Source organism: Maylandia zebra, linkage group LG6 (assembly GCF_041146795.1).
Source record: "Maylandia zebra isolate NMK-2024a linkage group LG6, Mzebra_GT3a, whole genome shotgun sequence".
Taxonomy (NCBI): Eukaryota; Metazoa; Chordata; class Actinopteri; order Cichliformes; family Cichlidae; genus Maylandia; species Maylandia zebra.
In genome coordinates this window covers 42,672,049-42,696,228 of record NC_135172.1, presented here as the reverse complement: position 1 = coordinate 42,696,228, position 24,180 = coordinate 42,672,049, and the positions used below count along the sequence as shown (strand labels likewise).

At 41.2% G+C, this 24,180-nt stretch overlaps 1 protein-coding gene across 1 annotated transcript in view; it reads left to right on the top strand.

Moving 5' to 3' along the window:
• The window catches only part of sorcs3a (sortilin related VPS10 domain containing receptor 3a), a 240,240-nt gene that overhangs the window by 187,629 nt on the left and 28,431 nt on the right, over positions 1–24,180 (top strand). Inside the window, exons 17-19 of the mRNA XM_014411902.3 lie at positions 2,584–2,697; positions 4,174–4,345; positions 19,751–19,937. Coding sequence (XP_014267388.1) covers positions 2,584–2,697; positions 4,174–4,345; positions 19,751–19,937 — 473 coding nt within the window. The remainder of the gene's footprint in view (positions 1–2,583; positions 2,698–4,173; positions 4,346–19,750; positions 19,938–24,180) is intronic.

Here is a 24,180-nt window from a genome sequence, read left to right as displayed (position 1 = left end):
AGAGTGAGTGCTAATTGGTTCCTATTGAACTAGTCGAAAGTTTTTAGTGTTTTTTTCATTTGTTTGTTTGTTTGTTTGTTTAGTCTAATTTCTGTCTTGCTGTTTTTCTCTCTGCGGGGAATTATTTGATGAATACTTAAAATTCAGAAACGAGGAGTTTTAAAAACCCATCAGTGCAGAATTGAAGTCCAAATCCTTTAACTTAATTCAAGGTGTGAAGAGTCTGCCTGGCACAATGATCAGCTAAGTGCGTACTTATTAACGTTATATTAATCAGTTGAAAATGCCTGCAAACTATTGTGCACGTAGTGTTCTGCATACTGACCAGCTGGCACCGAACACTGAGTCAAATCCCAAGTTTCCTTTACTGCCTGATGACAAGTTTCCTGAACTAAATTTGGAAATCTGGAATCTTGTAGCAGTTGCTCATTTTGTTTCATTTGTTTCATTCGGTTTGTTCCAAGCTGACTCTGTTATGATTCATTTGTGTCATAAAAAGCAGAGCAGACCAACCACGGGCTGATGGTACACATGAGATTTTAGGATGACTAAATCCATCTTCTGATCATGCTTTGAAAAAGAAAGCTCATGACTCATACAAGCAGTGTGTGTGTGTGCGTGTGTGTGTGTGTGTGTGTTTAAACTGTGAAACATAGTCAGCATTCAAGATTCATAAAGGACAATGGTCGAGTATAATCCCTGATGAAAATCAACAAAATGCTGATTAAAGTCACACTTACGCTAAAACCTTTAACTGGAACTCTTCGTGTCCCCAAACCCTGAAATGACTGAGCTCATGAACTCATTGGGAAAGTGTTTACCAAGGTCAGGATAGACTAAGGCTGCGTTCACACTGCAGGCGAAAGCGCATCAAATCCGATGTTTTTGACCCTGTGCGACCCATATCCGATCATGGTGTGACAGTGTGAACGGCACAAATCCGATATTTTCTAATCCGATCTGGGTCACTTTCGTATGTGGTACTGAATCCGATACATATCCGATGATTCAGAAAGCGACTGCTGTTTGATGGTTATGTCGCATTAAATCCGTCTTTTACGTCACCGACACAAGACAGACGTCGATTATCAGCGCCAGAGAAGACATCGCGAACGCCTCCTGGCCATCCAGTGTAGATGTCAGTGAAACTGTTGGGAAGACAACGTGAACATTTTCTTTGTACTGCATAATCTGCAGATTCTGACAGAAATCTGCAGCTATCCTTTGAAGCACCGCTTCTCTAAAACAGCAATAAGGATCATTATTAGGTTATTTACATTATTATGTAAATAACAAAATAACTTAAAGCAAAAATTGGGAAACGTAAAATCCGAAGTCTTTATATTAACTCATTCACTGCCAGCCATTGGCAGTGAATGAGTTAAATCCATTGACTCATTCACTGCAATTGACGGCTATAGACGTCAATGGCAGTGAATGAGTTAAGGGCCATCAGTCAAACGATACTGTTGCTCTGGGTCTAAACAGAGCGCGTTGTGTGTGACGTCTTCTTTTGTGCATGCGGCTGCTTTGGTTCACACTAGAGCGCGTTTGCTGTCGCATTTTATTTGTAGTGTGAACGAGCAGACAAAAAAATCGGATTTGATCAAAAAATCGGAGTTGAGCATTAAGACCTGCAGTGTGAACGTAGCCTTATATATATACTAAAACTTGCACAGTGGACATCTGGTCTTACTTAAGTCCAAGTCTTGCCAACTGGTGGCTATAGAAAGATGACCCGACTTCTGTCCCCCAGCGCCTAGCTATGGTGGATCTTGAACATGTAAATAGTAATACTGGGAGTTATTTAGGCTTAACAGGATTATGCTGTTTTAAAACATTAGGCAGAGCCAATGTAATTTCCCCTACCTCGGCCTCCTCCGCTCCAGTTAAGTTAAGCTAATCGGCCCCTGGCTCCATGCGCCACTATGAAAGTGGCTTTGACCTTCTCATTATTACACATGTATTAAGATGCATTACATGGTTATTTTGTTGACTGCAAAAGTGTTATTCTGAACATAAAGCACATCCTTTGTCCTAGGCTGTACTCTGTGCCGACCTTTTACCTGTTTGCCAACATGCGCCTGTGTATCCAATCAATCTTGGCAGCTCGCTAATGAGAAGTTCACACTGTTGTAATCACACATTCATACTGGACTAGTCAGCGACAGGCTTGTTAGTTTTGTTTATTTGTTCTGCATTGCTAACTAATTAATAAATCAATGTCGTGAGCATTATTAGAGTGGACACTTGCTTACTTTGCTTTGTTACATGTAAATCATGTCCTGACTGGGAACATTGACAGGCAACTTGAGAGTCAGTCATCCTTAAAGACGGTGGCAAACCTTTGCCTGCACATTGTGTTTCCACACCCACAGATTCACACTGCTGTGGTACATTCGTGAGCAGCAGCAGCTTTAATCAATACTTAATAATGATGCGTCTCTGTGTCAGACAGGCCCCTGGTCACCAGCTATGAACAGAGATAAGATGTAAATGGGGAACACACTGCAGGACAATAAGTCCCTTTTCACATGCTGATATTGATCAGGTACCGTGTGGATGTTCTTTGTTGTGTAACAGTGATTATGGATACGAGCGCAGCAGCGACGGGAACTGCAAGCCAGCCTTCTGGTTCAATCCTTCCACCGTGTCCAGGAGCTGCAGCCAAGGCCAGAACTATTTCAACAGCACGGGGTAAGCACTGTGGGATTTAGTACTAATTCACATTTAAAAGAATATAGTACAGTATGCTGCGCACATTTATGTAAAATGTTTTTGTGAACAAACAGGTCTTTGCAGAGGACTTTTCCACAGTGGGATGTGTTTTCATATCAGATAGGGATCATAGATTTAATATGATCAGTGGAGCAGAAAGCCGATGTTCACAATCTGGTCCCAATGTGGGGATTTAAGCTTCGGCTTATCCTCATAAACATGTCCAGGAAAGAGCTTTGAAATCAGTAACATTAACCTTAATCCTACCAACTCTGGTGCTCACAGGACCCAGAGGCAAACCATTCATTATATTTCACAGGTGCTTTATTCGAAATGTTTTATGTCTTGTTACATGTCAGTCAGTTGGTTTCTAATGACTTCTTGTCTCTGTTTTCTGTTGCTGTTTTAATTTGGGACTATGCAGCTTTAATAGATGAAGCTGTTTATTGGGGTCATGTTCGTCACAGGTCATAAACTGTTGGTGAGTTTGGGGTCCACTCTCTGTCATTTTAGAGGATAACTGCAAAGGGAATTTCTCCTCATTTTCCAAAAGGTGATTTTATTAAAACTATAAAGAGAGACAAAGAAAGGCACTATCAGATCTGCAGCTAGAACACGATAATTTAGGTTATAGCAGCAAAACCTTTGAGGTCAGTGAAGCACGGGTCGGTTTTACTGCTCGTACACTTTCTCTCCCAGAAGAAGATTGTTTTATTCTTTAATTCAAAAAAACCACTGACCGTAAACATCCTCTGGACATGTACAGAGGACGACTAGTGGATATACTGGACAAAGGATTTTGAAATTGAAGCTGCGAGGCAGAATGAAAAGAGGAAGGCCTCGGAGAAGAGACATTGATGTATTGAAGGAGAATATGGAGAGAGTTGGATCGACAAAAGAGGATGCAAGAGACAGGGTGAGATCAAGGCGGATAATCCACTGCACTGAAAGAAGAAGGATGTTTCACAGTTATTGTGTGAGGTTACTAAACGCCACCAATCAATCAGTGAATACTGACCATATCTGGTCAATTGATGATTGAGACCAGGGTAGTAATTTGGCAGATCCTTAAATGGAAAACCACTGCAATATATCCTGTTCATGTTCAAATACTTCAATTGGGAAAAGTCGTATATTTGCATTTTTGACGTGATCTTACATTTTCCATTACAATCCATTTTCCTTTGTTATGTCACAGAGATGTGACCTTTTTGTTAGTTTGGAGGCGCCCCGGGGACCGACACCTTGCAAAGCTTAATCACAGTGGGAGTGTTTTATTCACTGCCACTATGATTAAGCTTCCATGGTGTCTCAGCCTTTGACACAGCTTGTGTTGTCAGTTGTCATCCTGTCTGGGAGCCTGTTCAGACACAACAGCTGTGCTCTGTTTAGTTCAACAAAATTCTCTGTAAAGCTCATGCAGCATAGAGGGATAAAATACTTTTCTTTCCCAAGGTACCGCAAAGTGGTGCTGAACAACTGCACGAAAGGAGTGAAGGAATTGTACACACCCAGAAAGCAGCAGTGTCCCAACAGACCCCCGAAAGGACTCTTGCTGACCACCAAAGATGGCAAACTCACTGCCAGCCTGGGCAGCAATGTCACCTTCATGGTGCATTTGGATGAGGTGAGAACAAATACATCTACATTTAGCTACAGACAATGGCGTGTCCAGCGGGGTGGCCTGGGGGGGCACAGGCCACCCCCCAAACCAGACTGGCCACCCCAGGTGCCACCCCAAAGGCAAAACAATAAAATTCAATCAAATATCAAATGTCCGATTATGTTTTCACGGTGACGCTCAGATATCCGAGTGTAAGTGAATGCAGCATCGCTTCTGCGCTATGCGCATCACGTTAGCAAAGGTAGGAGAGCCAAGCGCGAAAGATGGCACTGCAGGAACACAATTTTTCGGTGAAAGAAAATGAGGACAGAATAAATGTCCCGGTAAGTAATATTAAGTTTGTTGAGTTTAGTAAACTTCGGTGAAATTAGAATCCCAAGGAAAAAATAACACTTAAAGAATTATTGCAGCTGTGGAATATTTCAGACAGTATGCTACTGAGGGGAGCTAACATAAGAATTATGCGTTATAAGATATAATCTAAGTCGTAACATTGCTGTATGGAGCTGCAAATTTGGTTGCAGGTTAACATAGCTGGACTGGCCATCGGGCATATCCCCAGTGACTTATTTTTTATTTATTTTTGTAACGGCATGAACAATGAGAGGTGGTGGATTGGCCAGATGCAGGTCGATGTGTAAAAATAACTCAGTTGTTTGGTGGTGGCTATGGCGGGGCTTCCACAGAGGCCAGCAGGTGGATGAGGGAAGGGGAGGCAGGAGGAGAGACCCGAGACAGCCGCCAGTCCGAGTGTCAGGTGAACTGAACTTCAGGTAAGAAGTTATGACCTGCAGTCTATCTGGGTCAGATATGAACCAAGTTTAGGTGGAGTTTATTTTCATGTTGCTGACTTTTTACTGTCAGTTGCAATAACTCATACTGCGTTCTAGCCAGCTTGACGGAGTTTTTATACAGCTGGGTGCTATGATGTTACTGATAGTGAACTTTATTTTATTCATAAGGTTAGTTAGTAGAGTTGCCAACGGCTCCTTAAAAAAATGGAATGGTCCCTCATTCAGAGAAAATATTACACGTTTCGTATTGAGCTGAGAAGAGACGCAGTTTGTCCCGGACTTTAGCTAGAATGGAAAAAAGACACAAAGCTGGATTTATTCTGTGTTTATGCTGCACAGCTGCCTCTTCTTCTCTCATTCTCTCCCCTGCCTCTCCTGTTGCTACTTCAATCATGAAACTGATCAATGATCAGCTGATCGGCTTTTCTCTCTTGTTTGTTTATCGCCCACTTTGCGCCAGAAAGAGGAAACCAGCAGATATTGCGCTAAACAACAGCAGCACGTTTAAGCTTGACCAGCTGTTGTTAGAATGTATTTAATATTAATTTCTAGTATCAGCTGATGTTTGCTGGAGCCACAGCTGTAAAGCTGCTGGTCATGATGTCTGTTTAGATATGTGGTGAGAGGGAAACATGAAGATGAAACCAGGAGATGTCCTTACTGAACCATCAGAGCTGAACAGGTGATGGAGAAACAGGTTTACCTTTTAGGTGACATGAATGAGTTGAAGTTATGAACTGTTTCTGAGAGATAAATAACACCAGGATCCTTTTTTATGTAGCTGACAGCTGGTAACTGTGCAGGGGCGGGTCTAGGAAAGTTTTGCCAGGGGGCAGGTAGGACATTAACAGGGAGAGGGGGGCACAAAGAAATACTTTTCTTTCTTATTCTCATTTAAAATACCTAGTTTTTATTAAATAATTATCTAAATCTTACAACCAAAGTTTTTATCTGACGTAAAATGTATAGAAATCATACATATACCAACAAGACTGTACATCACTGTCACAACAGCATTTGTTTTCATTCAAAGTCTTTATGGCTTTACTACCTGGTGGGCCGGTCTGTAGTAAAAATGCCCAATTTTTTTGTCCCAGTCCAGCCCTGCAGGTTATACTGGCAGTGTCACCATGCCAGCTGATTGTATTTCATCATCAGCCAGTGTTGTTCTTGATCAATATTACCAAAGTTTACCATAAGGCAGCATAGAAAGTATTTACTTGCTTTCAGGTTTTATTCAAATGTTCGTCTTTTCAGTTGTTTCCCCACTTTTTCCTGTTTCAAAATCAAACACCAGTTTGTGAGAAGATTATCTTCTTTTTTTAACAGGCAGATAAAGTTTTGCATTGGCATTGGCTAATTTGTCAATTGTTTGTTACAAATGTTCGTATTTTAATTTTCAAAAATGTTTTTGCCCAAAACATATGTGCAGTATATGTCAGTAAAAATACTATGCAAATATTGATGTCCTTGAATGCTGAGTAAACACTGACAAAGCACTGATTGTATCTCTTGTACTTTATCAACGCAGTATCTAAAAACTTTGCACCGTAGTGGTTAAAATCTCATTCTAATAAGAGTTAAAAGTGCATTTGGTTATTAGGTTTATAGGATTATTGAATTATGCTTAAGGGTTGGTAGAATTTTTTTTTTAAACATTATCTGCCAATTAAATCTGCCACCCTTCTCCAAATCTGTGCCCCTACCTGGCCCCCCCAACAAAAATTTTCTAGACACGCCACTGGCTACAGACCTGTCAACTTCAACGCTAATTTATTTACCTCAGTTTTTGCTTAAAGCTGCAATAACAGAATTCTGGCCACCAGGGGGCAGAAAAACACATTCATGTGAACTGTTCTGGATACTTAATATCTTTTGAAGTTGCAGTTATAATGAATTTGTATCTGTGCTTTGGACCATATAAGGGATAAAATGTTCCACTTTCTTCACAACTTTATATAAATTATCTTGTTCTTCTTTAATTAGGTAGGCAATATGCACGCTATATGTTTGAACTCATTATTATGAAGTGAATGTTGATTGCACAGTTCGATATCGTATTCAGTTTGGTTGCCTGTATGACACCCACTTTAACTGGCAGTTCTGTCTGTGAATGGGTGGTGTAAGATTGCTTGGAAAAAACCGATGCTAAATTGAAATAAAAAGTCTGATTATCATAAGAATCCAATAAAGGTCAGTAAAGGAAGACCTTTAGAGAGAGCTCCGGTAAAGATTTAAAAAGCAACGCTGTGCTGACAGTGTTGCTACTTGCTCACCACAAAAATGCTAAAAAATACAAAACAATGCAGAATTATTATCCAGAAACAACCAGATATGTTTAAACAGGAAGTGAGCTGCAGCAGTGCTGCAGGGAGGGATGCAAATCAAAGTTTTTTTATTGAAACTGTAAATTCAAAGTTTCATAATGTTGTATATTGAACACATCTCATACTACAGTGATTCTTTTGTTTTGAACCACATCTATTATTTGCTCTCTCGATTTGTCTACATATCAACTTACATAAAATTTTAAATTCATTGTTTTTCTTGTTTGTTTGTTTTTTAAATTAAATCATTGATTTCCAAAATTATATATACAGTAATGAAAAAGTTTAGTGAATTATTTAGAGGACTCTAACTGACATGGTGGGAAAAACTAAGTACACTCCCTGCACTTAGACAACGCCACAATCTTTCCTGGAACAAAGGTCTCTGAGAATTCACCCCAAGGTCATATTGTATTATAATCAGAGAAATTCAAAAGACTCGATTATATTAAATGTTGAAGTTTAAGAAAGTGCAATTAGAAGAATACTGAGTGAGTGTGGCTTGTTTGGAAGGGTTGAGAAAGCTTCTTCTCTAAAGAGAACATGGCAGCTAACGTGTTTGGCCATGACAAACACAGCATATCAGCACAAGCACCTCATACTAACTGTGATTGCAGCCATGGCGGGCGGGTGATTTGGGCTTGTTTTGTAACCACAGGACCCGGGTACCTTTCAGTCACTGAGTTGAGCCCATGAACTATGCAGTATTCACGAGTTAAATGGGAGGCAATCTGCTGTGGCAGGACCTTAAGAGAGCTGCACATAAATGAGTGCCTGCAAATCTCAATGAACTGAAGTAATGTTTTAAAGTGTTCAGAATTTACTGCACAAAGGAGTAGAATAAAGATTATTTCAAGTTATTGCTACTAAATGTGGAATTATTGGGTATGCTTCAACCATGACTGTGTATTTTTATAGAGTAACTTTATCATATGACTTGGTGACAATGCTAACACTCTTAAACTCACACACTGAGCCTTCAGTTGTGCTTTTAACTTCAGCTGCAGTGGTGTAGACCAGCGGCCCCCGACCTTTTTTGCACCACGGACCGGTTTAATGTCTGACAATATTTTCATGGACCGGCCTTTAAGGTGTCGCGGATAAATACAACAAAATAAAATGAAACGACCGAGACAAAAACTGTGGTATTCTGTAAATATAATTGTTACGTTCCCCTGAGGGGTCCAGGCGGTGCGGGGGAAGTAACAAAAAGTGTCCGGGTCAGAAAAAGGAGTCAAGGAGGCAAAAGGGTTAAACTACAGAGTTTTTATTAATACTAACTAAAGGAGACAGACAAGCCGCTATCACCATTTAAAGAAACAAACAAAACTCAAGCGTTAGTCAATAAGTACAAAGTCAAAAAGAGTGCAGCTCACTAGCTGCAAACACCGCAAACACTCAGCTAACTAGCTGTAACCACACTAATGACACTCTGGCCCAGAGCTCACCTTTCCCTGGGCTTAAATACTTTTAATTACTGATGTGAGTCAGCTGTGTAAAAGGGAAAGGCGGCACCTCCAGCAGAAGAGGAGTGGGACACGCCCACACAGGCACCTTCAGGAGGAGGCCCTGCCAGGGCCGTAACAATAATAATAAATGCAAATTCACTGTGTAACTTTATTAGGAGCGTCCTCCTGAAATGCACCAACAACACTGAGAGTAACATCCTCCTCTCTGCCCCTTAATGCTCTCTGGTCGCTATGGTAACGCGCAAACATTTCTTTCAAGATAAGACACGACTACAACACGAGAAAAGACCCGGGGGAAACAGAGTTAACGATAACCAGTCCGTGGCCCGGGGGTTGGGGGCCGCTGGTATACAACACAACAATGTCAGTTTTCTTTTTAGCCTAAATGTGCTTACAATGCCTGGATTTACAAATAGTGGCACTAGACACCCGGTGAATTGTGAATCATATGGAATTCCATATTGTGGGATCATTTGGTACATGTGACTTGGGAAACCCAGCATCATAATCGCACTGACGACACAGTTCCTCGTCCACTGGTGAACTAAACTATGTTGAATGGTTGTGCTGAACAGCTGGATGCATCAGTGATTTCTTGTGTTGCTATTTAAAACTCGTGTCCAAATAATATTTTATGATGTCAGGACACATAAAGTAAACTGGTGTTTTTATTACTTCCTAGCAAGCAGTAGGACCAGCTGCACTGTAGGCGGGTTTGTTCACTTACTATCGTGCTTCCCTGAAACCCGAAGCACAAATCCTGAAGTACTTTCTAGGAATGTAACTGAATTCTAAACACTCTGAGGTTTAATAGAGTCAAATCCCTCCAAACCTCCCGTGCAGCGTAAGACTTCTGAGTCAGAGGCAGACACAAAGGACCTCACCGGAGACCCTGTTAGTGAGCGAGAGCTGTTGTGTTCAGAGCCAGGTCTGCCACACTGGCTGGTCACGAGGAAACTGCCTCACATGTGTCTCAGGCAGTATATGGTCTGTGGATAATAACTGCAGGCTTTACGGCGTTAGCAACTGGAGTGTTTTCCTGCCACAGCGGGAACAGCTCGAGGTAAGTGCGCGTCCCCCGGGGTCCGGCCCCAGTTGTCATATTACTGCGTGATAAGTTGAGGAATGGACGCCTGTTTTCTTTCATAAAGAGTGGATTTCTGTGATGGAAAGAGGAGGGGGACAGGAAGGGACGTGGGTGGCAGAACGATGCGATAAAAGAGAAGAAGAGAAGCGCGGGGGTAAAGAATCCTTGTGGCATCAGCCCTATTTGAGAAAATTCTCAAGATGAATTCAAAGTTTAATTTATATTCATGAAGCTTGCGATGGCTGTATTTCTTGGGAAGAGCAAATGGCATACAATTTTAAATGGGAGAAGACCCTGTGGCTCATATCCATATTTAAAAAGACGGTTAGAAAGAACTAAATAATCAACATGTTTGGGTGGATGATCAGATCCGCATCGCTTCTGATTTTGCATTGTTTAGGCAGCCGTCTACACGTCGCAGTAACTATGTTGAGTTGTCAGCTGTTAGCAGAGTGATTTTTTTGTTCTTAAACTGTTCATGAAGGATTGTTTAAGATTTAATCTAGGGGCGATCGTGGCTCAAGAGTTGGGAGTTCGCCTTGTAATCGGAAGGTTGCCGGTTCGAGCCCCGGCTTGGACAGTCTCGGTCGTTGTGTCCTTGGGCAAGACACTTCACCCGTTGCCTACTGGTGGTGGTCAGAGGGCCCGGTGGCGCCAGTGTCCGGCAGCCTCGCCTCTGTCAGTGCGCCCCAGGGTGGCTGTGGCTACAATGTAGCTGCCATCACCAGTGTGTGAATGTGTGTGTGAATGGGTGGATGACTGGATATGTAAAGCGCTTTGGGGTCCTTAGGGACTAGTAAAGTGCTATATAAATACAGGCCATTTACCATTTACAGGCCATTTGTTAAAAAACAAAAAACAGCTCACATTGTCCTGACTTTGAGATAAGTGGGTACTGTGTGCATTCTAATTATTATTACGGAGGACGATTCTTAGAGAACTGCAGGAGTTTGACACAAATTGCACTTGGCAGCAGCAACATCATGCTAAATGCAGCAGGTACAAAGCTCATTTTAACTGGGATATGAAGATTAACATTAAACAGGCCACTTAAGAGCTATTTTTACTCTTTGACACATTTCAGGTCAGCCTGATCTAAAAATATCTTTAATTAATTAATTATTAGTCAGTTATTTATTAAAAATCCCCACGTGAATACTTTAAACCCACAAACTAGGGCTGCCCTAAAGGATACACTATTTCATCCTCCTGTTTGACTCTAATTAGGATCATTGCAGATAATCATTATGTTGCATTCAGTGAGGACTAGAACAAGTGACAGTCTTCTTGCAACCAGGGAAGTCTCCCTCTGTTGGCCATTAGGAAGAATGCAGGTTTAAGGTTGTATTGAATTGGCTTCCCTTGTCAGACGTGGAAGCTATGTCTAATTTTTTTCCACTGTGTTGTTCGAAAATAAACAATTTCTATCTGCAGCGATCTCATTGATTACCATCTTCTGAAAAGGCTGGACATTTATGGGCCTTCACCCACACAATCACAAACAACAGTCTACATACCTTCACTCAAACCTTCAAAAACTCAGCACTTTTTTTAGTCCGATGATTCCAGCTGCTGCTTTTGGTTTCATGGTGCTCCAGATGTTTTCAGCTGGTTAGGGGTCTGGACTCCACAGCATGTCTTTATCCTGTCTTCCTTCTCTCACCCCAAACGGTCACAGCAGATGGCCCCGCCCCTCCCTGAGCCTGGTTCTGCTGCAGGTTTCTTCCAGTTAAAAGGGAGTTTTTCCTTCCCACTGTCGCCAAAGTGCTTGCTCATAGGGGATCATATGATTGTTGGGTTCTTCTCTGTATGTGTTATTGTAGGGGCTACCTTACAATATAAAGCGCCTTGAGACAACTGTTGTTGTGATTTGGCGCTGGATAAATAAAATTGAATTGAACTGAAATGACTGCAGGCTGGCCAGTTCAGCACCCAGATGCTTACACAGCTACAAAGCCATGCTGCTGGAATAGACGCAGTATGAGGTATAATACTTCCCAAAAAAGAGGTTTCACAGACAGGATCACATGTTGCTCTAAAACCTTTTAGCATTGATGATACCTTTCCAGATGTGCAAGATGTCCGTTCCATAGGCAGTGATGCACTCATACCATCAGAGATGCAGCCTTATGAACTACCACTCATAGCAAGCCAGATGGCCCCTCTCTACTCGAGTCTGGAGCCTGTGGCTTCCATGTTTTCCAAAAGGAATCATACATTTCAATTTGTCTGACCACAGAGCAGTTTTCCACTTTTCCTCAGTTCGTTTTAAATGAGCTTTGGCCCAGAGAAGTTGGCAGTATTTCTGGCTCATGTTCACATAGGGCTTCTTCATTGCATGATGGACCTTTAACCTGCATTTGTGGATGGCACAGTGAATTTGTTCACAGGAAAGGATTTGTGGAAGTGCTCCCGAGCCCATGCAGTGATTTCCATGGCACGCTGGGCATCAAGATCACAGGCATCCAATATTGATTTTCAACCTTGTCCCTTACAGACAGATTTCCAGAGATTCTCTGAAAACGATGAGATATCCAAATAGTTTTATACTAAGGAACACTGGTCTGAAATTGTTCCATCCTTTTTAGATGCAGTTTGTTGCTTCCTTCCATCTTTGCTTCTGAGAAACAGTCTAATGTGTTCTCTTCATACCCAGTCTAGTTACTAAGCTGTTGCCAGCTAATCTAATTAGTTGTGAAACGTTCATCCAGCAAAGTACCACTTACTTTCTGAGCCTTTTGTTGACCCTTTCCCAACGTTTTTGAGACGTGTTGCTGCCATCAAATTCAGAACGAGGTAATATTTTTCATGAAATAGTAAAATGTCTCACTTTAATCATTTGATATATTTTCTGTTCTATTGGCAATAAAATGTGGATTTATGAGTTTTACAAATCAGTGCATTTTACACGATATTTTTGGAACTGGGTTCTTTTTGACTGATTAGATTTATAAAACATAGTGTGGCAGATTATATCAGATGGCGGCACAAAGTGAGGACTGACTGGATAAACTGCCATCCCTCTTGGTTGCTGTCATGAATCAGATTTGGCTTCAGTTTTCCGACCCAGGCTTTGCCAGGTCTGTGCTTAAGTTGGAGAGGACAGATTGGTGACAGCATGCGTTAGAGAGCCACTGTTTTCAGTTTCATTGTTTCCTTTAACTGCTTAGGTTGTGTTGCAGCTTTCTAATTGCCCCCATAAGATATAAAAACTTGAAACTCTGTGTCAGCTTGATATAAAGTTTTAGTTTCGTCCTTGGTTACTGTATTGATGTATCCATCACTACATTACAAAAAGTTCAATTCTCACCAAAAGTGGCTTTCAGTGATCACACTGTGTTTCCTTCTGGGTTAATATAATCTCCCTGTGATCTGCCTAACACTTGTTTTGTCAGTCTGAATTTTTATCAGCCACTTCTCTGTTTCACAATCGTGTCACATTTGGGAGAAAATGTTCTACGGTTGTTCTCGCTCATGTTATCTTTTTGCAAAATCCATTTCTGCCCCAGTGGAAAAGCCAGATGAATCTCCTGCCAACAAACATTGTGAATATCGAACATGACAGCCACGACTACTGAGGATTTACAGCTAAAATATTAACTGCAGTGCTCATTCTGAAGCTCTGTGTAGTCACAACAATTGGAGTACTTGCCCTGACTTGTTTAGCTAGTATCAAAAAATACACATTCAACAACAATCTGTGTAATGATCTCCATACGTATAAATATGTAAAATATTAATATGGTAAATAAACCTGCATTCACTGTTTTTGTTTTATTTTTTATTTTTTCTAACCACTTGGGGGCAGCAGAAGAAGTTGCTGTTGTTATAGTAAATAAATTATTCATTTCAGTTGCTCTAATAGTGTTTTACACAAAAACAACACGGACACATTGTCTTCCTGTGTAGAGTTAATTTAATTCAGACTAAGAGAAGATCATGATGACTTGTTCTTGCTCGTATTCGGACCTCTCACAAGCAGACACAATATGCATGACATCCATCACTCGGCATCAGTGATTGGACTGATTGTTGTGCACTTTAATGCTTTTAGTTATCGTTACTGTGAAACAAAGAGCACATGAAGAAATAACCGATCGCTCGCATTATTAGTAGTTTCTGCAACGCCCACGCTAAGAGCATGTTATGCATTACCGTCATTACCAAATGATTTCCATTAACATCGTCTATACAGATTGATTTTAAGGTTGCTTACACAAATAGCAGCTGGATTTATTAGTAGCATCACTTTCAGATTGTATTTCAGGACTAAAATGAATGAATCATTTTTTCTGGAATGATGCTACGATGCTACTGTTCCTTTGTTTAGTCTTTACCAGTTTTATTTATTTAAATAACATTTTATACATTTGGTGCTTTGTGAAACCAAAACAAACCTGAAAGGATTCTTGGAGCTTTGGAGTGACACCTGTCACCTCACAGCTCTGTTTGTAATGTAAAACTCTATCGCTCCTCGCAGTCGTCCCTGCTGTAATCAGTTTAGCAATATTTTCTATTTAACTGGCATTTTTAGAATTTGTCCAGTCTTATTATTACAGTGCAAACATGAATCCACTGTAGGAGGAACATGACGTGCACTCTGCTGTCAGAAATAGCCTGGGCGATGTTCCAAAACGCTTCACAGCTTTTATTGTCACACAGCACGCTGATACTGTAGATTCAGGTCTGACACACACCTGAACAAATGCCGGTCTCATGTATCCAAACCCCTGTCCACATACAGCAGCTGTTTCAGTGCAAACCCAGTCTCAGGGTTCCAGCCATGATGTGTTTGGATTTGCTCAACCCTGAGAGATACACGAACACAAAGAGTGACATTTAGAGAGACGGGTCAGCATCACTCTCATGCAGATTAGTGAATCCCGCTGTGGCTGATACAGCGAGGAGCGTGAACAGAATGGCCAGCAGACGCCGAGAAGAGCTGAGTGACATCAGCACCACCGAGCTCGAGTCTTGTTTGCATGCCAGCTCATTACACTTGGAAACAATACCCGTGCTGTCAAACCCTGTTCTTAGCTTTTCTCTATTCTCTCCAGCCACATATCACAGATTTCATTTTCCAGACAGAGTGACATGAAAAATGCCCCAAAGCCCACCAAACCTCCTGTGTTTGAACACACGCAAGCACACAAAGGAGTGACTGGTAGAGAGGGATGGGAAGAGCAAAGGAGCAGGAAAGAGAACAATGAATTTATTTGGTTCTAATGTGAGTTTTGGCAGAGCTGGCATGCTAATGCAGTGTTACAAATTAAGATCCCAGTTGTATTGTGCTACAGTGTGCCAAGGGGAGGCTGGGAGTTTGACTTCACAGGCCTGAGAGGATGAGTTCAGGTTTGGTCGCCGTGGCAGCTGGAGCCACCAACACTTGCGCTGTGTGTTTATCCACCGACGGTGCCAGATGTGATTCTCAGAGGAAACCGTGCAGGCAGCGGAAGGATCGCACATCCTGCAAAGGCAAACACGGCGGGATCACAACACAAACTCACATGTGCATACAAAATTTATTTTTCTCCTCTTCTGCTGCACGTGCCACAAAGCAATGAAAATAATTTATATACAGCACTTTTATACAATTCAATATGATTAATATATTAATAAATAAAACTTTGAAGTCATTTCATTCTTGAGTTAACTTGCAACAAATCATCCGCCTGCAAAGATGCTTCGAAGAGCTTTTTTCAACCTTTAATAGCAGAATGTTTATGTGTTTGCTCTGCAAATGAATTCTTTATTTGCTAAATTTGAGCAAATTAAAGAGCATCAATTATTGTTTGGTAAAACTAGTCTTTCTGCTTAACTGGTCAGACAAAGCTTTAGGAAGCAGTGACATGAAGAGAGTAAACACTAGTGCTTAATCTGAGAGAAATGATTCAAAGAACATTTGTGAAACTGTGTCATTAGAAGTAATACTTGGAAGTAAACAGACACAATATAGTGACTGTCCTGTCCTTTTTATGTACTATAAAGCTGTTTTGTGCCAACAATGCAAAGATGAGCAACCTTGTAATCTTGCTGTCGACTTAAGTTATATAAAGTATATCTGTATAAAAAGGCATAGTTAGTGTTTAAGTTAAGAACACGTAAACTAGTTGAAAATTATCTTCCATCTCTTGTGAACTAAGATCACAAATCACACTGGATTTCCTGACTGAACTTGTTTTGTTTGAATGCTCATGAATCCGTTTCAGGTTTGGAAATAGAAGGTGGTGTTTAAACATCGGGCAGGTGTTGCAGAAGAAGCTAAAGAAAGGCTGACAGCTCTCAAACATACCTGAAACAGTGTTTTGTTGAGGTCAACCTCTGCCTAACTGAGACGTGGATAACTGCTGGTGATTCCAGAACTTTTGCCTTCAGACTGCTGCTCTTTTAATGTCCAACACACATCTGATCGAGGTGGAGGAGTTGCGACCATCTTCAGAAATCGCTACAGGTGTAAACAGGTTTCATTCAAATTTTATTTTTCCAGTTTTGAGCTGTTGCTATTTGAAATAGCCTGTTCTCCCCCTGTACTGTGCAAAATAATATACAGGGCCCCAAAATACAGTAAGGACTTTATAATGGAATTTGCTGCATTTCTGACTGAAGTCACGATAAAATATGACTCCTTTCTTATTGTCAGGGATTTTAATATTCACGCGTGCTGTCTAGAAAAGCGCATGGTTAAAGACTTTTTGAATCTTACTGATTCTTTTAATTTAGTTCAATGTTCTGCACCCACACAACAGTGTGGCCACACTCTCGATCTAGTTTTGGTGCACGCATTGCCTGCTTTTAATCTGAAAGTCTCTGACCCTGTTTTCTCTGATGCCGGTTCTGTTTGACATCTCTTTGTCTAGAAATGGATTCAGGGGGCATGTCCCTGTTCAGCCATCTCGTTTGTTAAATTCTTTCACTGCAGCACAGTTCTCCACCTACTATACTCAGTTCTCTATTCCTGACACACTCCAAAACGTAGAGGAACTCAGTTCTTGGTTTCATACCTTGGCTATTGTTGCCTCTCTAAAAATCAGGCATCCTAAGACTAAGTTTGAACCCTGGTTGAACGATGAAGCCCGTGCTGTGAGGCCTGAAACCTGGGCTAGATACAAACACTGTTGAAAACTTTAGACCAATATCTAAGCTGCCCTTTTTATCTAAAGTCTTGGAAAAAGTAGCAAGTAACCAATTGATCCCGTACTTGAATGCGCAAAATATTCAGGAGATTTTCCAATCTGGTTTTAAAGCAATGCATAGCACTGAATCAGCACTTTTAAGAATTTTTAATGATATATTTTTATCATGTGATTCTGGTGAAAGGCTCATCTTACTCGATTTAACTGCTGCATTTGACACTGAAGACGATGAAATTTTAATCTCGCATTTGGAGCAGTGTGTCGGTGTAACAGGTGTGGCTCTGAAATGGTTCAGGTCTTACTTAACAAATCAAACCTTTTCAGTTCACTTAGGAAACTGTGAGTCCTCCCGTGCTCCGCTGTCTCATGGAGTACCGCATGGTTCCATTCTGGGTCCCATCCTGTTTTCACTGTATTTACCTCCCTTGGGCTCAATTTTTAGGAGACACAGACTCTCTTTTCACTGTTATGCAGATTTATGTTCCTCTTAAAAAGAAAGATGTGTCGTCTGTAAATCTTTACAAACATGTCTGGAGGACGTCAAGTCCTGGTTGGCGCTAAACTTTCTTTGTTTTAATGATTCTAAGACTGAAGTAATGGTGTTCAGACCTGCCTCCACTGCTGTTCAGTGTGTTGATTTGCAAACCCTGAAATCATTCTGTAAACCAGAGATTGTTAATCTGGGTTTTAAAATGGATCCTGAACTTAAGCTTGAAAGCCAGATCGGGTCGGTTGTACAGTCTAGTTTCTTTCATCTGAGGCAGCTGGCCAAAATTAAGCACTTTCTGGATTACGGCTGGATTATTATTATTATGGGGTGAGTCGACCTTCTGCTTTTCGACTGCAGCTAGTTCAGAATGCCGCTGCACGTCTTTTAACTGGCACTCGTAGATGCGAGCATATCACCCAGTTTTATATTCACTTCACTGGCTGCCCGTGCAATTTAGGATCCTTTTTAAGCTGCTTTTATTTGTTTTTAAATGTTTGTCCAATGCTGCCCCTCTGTACCTCTCTGAGCTTCTTCATCCATACATACCTTCGCGGTCCCTCAGGTGGGCAGACCAGCTCCTCCTGAGCGTGCCCAGGACTAATCGTAAGCTCAGAGGGGATCGGGCGTTTGCTGTGGCAGCACCAAAACTGTTGATTGACATGTTAGTAGATATCGAGGTCTACAGATTAGTGGATATTGGATCAGTTCTCTTAGTCATCATGTTTGGGTGAAAAGATGTGAAGCAACTTTTCAAACAGCCAGATCATCAGTGCCAGACAGCCTGGTGGGAGCATCGCTGAGGTGGCTTGAGGAGTGCAGCTGGTCAGCTTGATCTGTGGGATTTTACAGGATCTGCTGCTGACATCTTGCTGCCAGAAATGCTGGGCACTTCCATTCATTCAGCCACTGGGTGTGTCGTATGGCAGCACACAGCAACAAGCATTTCTCTCCTCATTTATGCAAATAGTGAAATTCAATCATGTGACTATTGTCCACGGTCAATCATAATCACCGTTTTTTATTTGGATTATTAGTAGGTTGTTAAAACTTTTATTTCATGTATAATTATTATTGAAGCTCATCTCCTTTTCTTCATCCTAATGGCATCATGGTCATTGTGTACTTCACCAGAAAGGCTCCTGGTCCCCTGGGTGGGGCCTTTCTGCATGAAGTTTGTGTGTGTTCCTTTTGTTTGCATGACTTTCCTCCACGAACTTCAAAGACTTGCATTGTAGGTTAATTATCATCTACTTCACATCGATGGCTATGTGTATGAGCTAAAGCACTTAATGTGTACAGAGACGGACTGTCTTTAAATGAAAATTTAAAGAACTTTGAGGGGTCATTAAATCAGCACAATATAAAAATGTCAGTTGTTCCATTTCATCTTTTATACCTAGGACTTCACCAAAAAACAAGTTCTTTACAAGTGCTTTCAGAACAGACTGAAACGTAAGCCCCTAGAACTTTGAATTTGCCCTCACAAGCATACTTGAAGTGCTTTAGATTAATGAGCTATATTTGGCTTTCGTTGAATCCGCCCCATGCCAGCCTTCTCTCCTCAGGGAAGCAGACTCTCCTGACTCACTCACAGCCTGCTTCCCGGCCATGAATTGGATGTGATTGGTCAGTGTTAAAGCGCAAATAACCTCACCTGCTGATACTTTGTTACCATTCTGTGCTATTAGTCTCACAATCTCTTTTAGCACTTTGCACCATGCTGCTGCATAATTGCGTTCTTGCGTCTGGTCAACAAAATGCTGCTTCTCTCAGTGTGCTCATGCACCTTAAGTTTGAGGTATGGTTTAAGATGCCTTTGTTTTGATAAAATCAGATTAAAGCCACACTGTTGTATCTAACTTGTAGTGGCTCCACAGTGTTGCGGTTTATGTGTTTGCCTAGGAAGGGAAATATCCCCTGGTTTGGTCCTGACAGGAGGCACGTGTGTTAGAAATGTTACCTCTGCCTGCATCACTCACATTGTCGTGGCTTCTGTTTTTCCATCTCTTCAGTGCAGCTCTTCCCTGTAAAGCAGCCACATTGCAAAACTCATTTCAGTAAAAGTGTTTGTCTATAGCTTGAAGAAACGCTGGTGTGCTGTGTTTCAGGGGGACTCGCTGCGGACCAACATCCAGCTGGATTTTGGTGACGGCACAGCAGTTTCATACTCCAATCTGAGCTGGACCGAGGAAGGGATCAAGCACGTTTACAAGTCTGCCGGAATATTCCGTGTCACGGCGTTTGCAGAGAACACGCTCGGTTACGACACCACGACACTCTACCTGCACGTCACATGTAAGTGTCCACACTGTCACAAACACAACGCGTGCTGTTGCTTTCAACTGAAATCCTCTCTGAGAAGATGACTGCTGCTGTTCACTCTCTGTTTCATCGACATAAGAGACAAAACTGTCGATGCCGTCATCTGAGTCAACTTTTAGTTTGCACTCAAAGCAGTTAACTTAGTGCCCAGAAGCAGAGTGTTAGTAGACTTTTAATACTTTGTTTGCTTTTCAGGCCACAAAGCATTACTGATAAACACAGATGTGTATGACTACGTCCATGAACATCAGTTAATGATGCGTTTCCTGTCTGTATACAGTGTGTTAAGATAGGAGAATGTTTATAATGTAGGAACAGAATGAGACTTTACAAACTGAACGGTCTGTAAAATCTCATTTTAAAAGCTCTGTTTTATTCTGACCCAGACGTGCTCATATTTTGTTATTGATTTGATACAATGCACACACATACCCACTAAAGTTGTGTTAGGTAAGATGATAAAATGTTCAGATTTCACCCTCCAGCATGAACAGTAAGGTTGAAAGAAGGTTACACCAGGATGTAGCAAAGAGTTGTTAAAGATGGGTCAGTTTATTGGCACTGGTAAAGGGGTTAAAAAGAGAAATGTACATTTTTGTTGTTAAGAATATAATTTTATGTAAATTCACAAATACTGTTATGTTAAAAGAATATAGAAATTCTAATGTGCTTTTTGGTATTTTGGGCTTCCGGCACACTGTAAATATGTGGTTATGTAGTTGAGGAGTCAGAAGCAACACAGGTTTCTGACCGAGTCCCGCCATGTTAATTTAAACCTTCATTAAACATCTCTTTTGAAAGAAAAGTACCCGGTCTTGCTCGTGTTTCAAATGCCTGTTGCTGGACTGACTTCTAAAGGTGGTACAGAAGAGTGAAACAGAGCCCGACGGGCCCGTCATACTAGCTCAACCCTGTAGATCCAAACCATCAAATAATAGCCAGAAAATTTAGATTTTTTGGAACTGAGATGTTTTCTGAGATGTATTTTCATTATGTATTTATTATATCTTTGTTGTATCACATTTGATACATTGGGCATTTTTGGCAACTTTTTTGTTAACAACAATGTTAGTTTTAGACCAAACAAAGAGTTTTGTCAATAACATTTTGAAATTATGGAAGGTATTGATCAGAGAGACAGATCTCAGAAACTCGTATCAAATATGATACAAAGGACATTAAAGGGTTAAGAAGAGAGGTGATGATTAGTGAGCAGCAATCCAACTTCCTGCTGAGAAACAGCACTGCAGATGCAATGTTTGTTTCGAGAGTGTTGATGAACAAATGTAGATGACGTCAGAAGAGCCTCACTGTGTATTTGGAGATCAACAGAAAGCGTATGACAGGGTGCCAAGAGAGAAACTGTGGTACTGCATGAATACGTCAGGAGCAAAGCGCAGAGTATGTGAAGGGCTGCAGGACATGTATGAGAACAGAGGGATGGTGGTGAGGTGTGCAGTGAGTGACAGATGGGTTCAAAGTAGGGGTGGGATTACATCAGGGATGCTCTGAGCCCTGCTTGTTTGCAGTGGGGATGGACAGGCTGACAGATGAGGTCAGGCAGGAGTCTCTGTGGACTCTGATGTTTGCCAAAGACATTGTGGTCTGTAGTGAGAGTAGGGAGCCTGGAGAGGTGGAGGTATGCTCTGGAGAAAAGAGGAATTAAAGGCTGTAGATGCAAGACAGAATAATTCAATTTGATTTGCAAGTCCAAAGACATGCAGCTTGTGGGGATAGGTTAATTGGATAATCCAAATTGCCACTAGGTGTGAATGTGAGTGCGAATGGTTGTCTGTCCCTGTGTGTTGGCCCTGCAACAGACTGGCGACCTGTCCAGGGTTCAGTTTTATTTATATAACGCCAAATAAGGACAACAGTCACCTCAATGTGATATGTGAGAATGTACATGTGTGAGAATGATGGGGAGACAACTGCAACAGTGGAGATGGATGACCGTCGAAAGCAACGTACAGGAGAGAGGTGAAGAAGAGAGTGCAGACAGGGTGGAGTGGGTGGAGACGAGTGAGAGGAAGGATATCAGAAAAGAATGAAAGGGAAGGTTTAGGTTTAGGATGATAGTATGACCTGCCATCAGTCAGTATGGTTTAGAGATGGTAGCACTGGGAAAAACATGGGAGGCTGAGCTGGAGGTACTGAGATGGAGAGATGAGATGGTTTGGACATGTGCAGAGCTGGGATTGTGAATATGATGGACAAAAATGTTGAATTTGGGCAGGAGAAATAGAGGGAAACCACAGAGAAGATTCAGGGATGTAGCGAAGGAGGCTTTAGAGGGTTGGCGTGACAGAGGAGGATGCTGGGACAGGGTGTGATGGAGGAAGAGGATCTGCTGTGATTTGTTTGTTTTTCCTTTTTTTAATTATTTAGACAAAAGAGTTGATCGCCTGGATATCACCCACCCAGCCAACATTAGCTTTGCTACTTAAGACCAGAATACTTTCTGAAGACATGAAGACGTTTGTGTCAGAGTCAGTAATGTTGGGACATGACTGTTGGTTCATATAAATGATGTAGTGTTGCTCACTATTTATACTGGAGATGGACGAGAGACCTTCAGGCAATAGCAGGGATTTTTGTAGAAAGTCGCTGCTTCCTGTCTTCAAATAAATGAGAGAAAGCCTTTAGATGGATGGTCAGATGCAGTCCTTTTGGACATCAGCAATAAAAAAAACATCAAATGAAATTAAGTCACTTAATGCATTTTTTTGATCAGCAGTAAAATGTTTTTTCAGATGTGGATTTCACGGTACTTAGCTCCAGGTGGTATATTCGTTCACCTGAACGGCAACCACACTGTTGATCCACGCTAAACTCATTTCAAGTGAACTGTGCTCACCTATACAGGGTTTGTAATACAGCAGCTGTGATAAACAAGTTTTGGGAAAAAGGTCATAATAAACTTGCTTATGCAAGGTTTTACTGTGAGGAACAAACAGAGAAGTGAGCTTTTAAGGCCACTGCAGCTAATAGGCAGTTATCTGAGGATACGGCATCACAACAATGGATTACTTTTAAAGTGGAGCAGGTTTTACGCAGCAGCACAAATAACAAATTACTGGATCGTCATGCCTTCTAGCTTCTGTTCAGACAGCAACAAAACAGTGTATCACTTTAACTTTCCATGGAAATTATTCAAGCTGCTTTCTGTAAGTGTTGAATTGTCTCTCTGTTATTTTTGCTGATTTTTTTCAGTCAATTTTTTTTCCAACAATATCTTTATTATTTTTTTTTACATTTTAATGACTTACAAACAGTCCAACATTCTAAATACTACATGTTTTCAGTCAATTTTAATTTAACCTCCTAAATTAAAAGTCAGCCAGCCTGCGCTGTATGTATATATTTCTGACAGGAACAATTTCAGCTGGATTTATTTCACAGTGTAGGTGATGCTTTCAGGGAGAAACGCCAAAAACTACTACAAACGATTTCTCAGCTGAGCATATTTAATACCAAACGATTCTCTCACCTTCTCCCATTCATACAAAGATACAGTACACACACACACACACACACACACACACACACACACACACACACACACACACACACACACACACACACACACACGCGCAGCATCTGAAGTTGGGGATAAAGATTAGTTCTGCTTAAACAGGATGAGCGCTAATAGAAGCCTCGGAGAAATGAGCACTACACGAACCTTTCGTTGGAGTTTTTCCATAAAAACAGTGTATTACATTTGTCCATGGCAGCAAACTTCATCTCTACGATTAGTATAAACCATCCCAGACCCCTGTCAGGTCCCATTAGGTTCTTAGTGGGGAGGTTTGCAGTATTACCCAGAAGGTATTATGTCAAAAAATTCATGATGGTGTCAACATTTTTGGGAGTTTTTTGCTCGTCAGCACTAGTATCAGAGTGAAATGGTTCTGTTTTCTGTCAAACAATAATGTTACATATGTGCAAAAATTAGCTAAACTATCTGTTTGCCTGCTATATGTTTCATCTACATTTTCACAGACAGTAGCTGTCACCTGAAGTTTGCTCCTGTCACGTTACACCAGAATAAATATCTCAGAGTTGATGACATGAGACATTGGGAGTAGAGCTTATTCCTTCATGGAAAATTCAGGTCAGATGAATGAGTACTAGCACTGAAAATATATAAATAGTGTTAACTTATTAAAAGAAACCAGCAAACGTCCACTCCTGTTTCTTAAAGAATAAAAGGCGG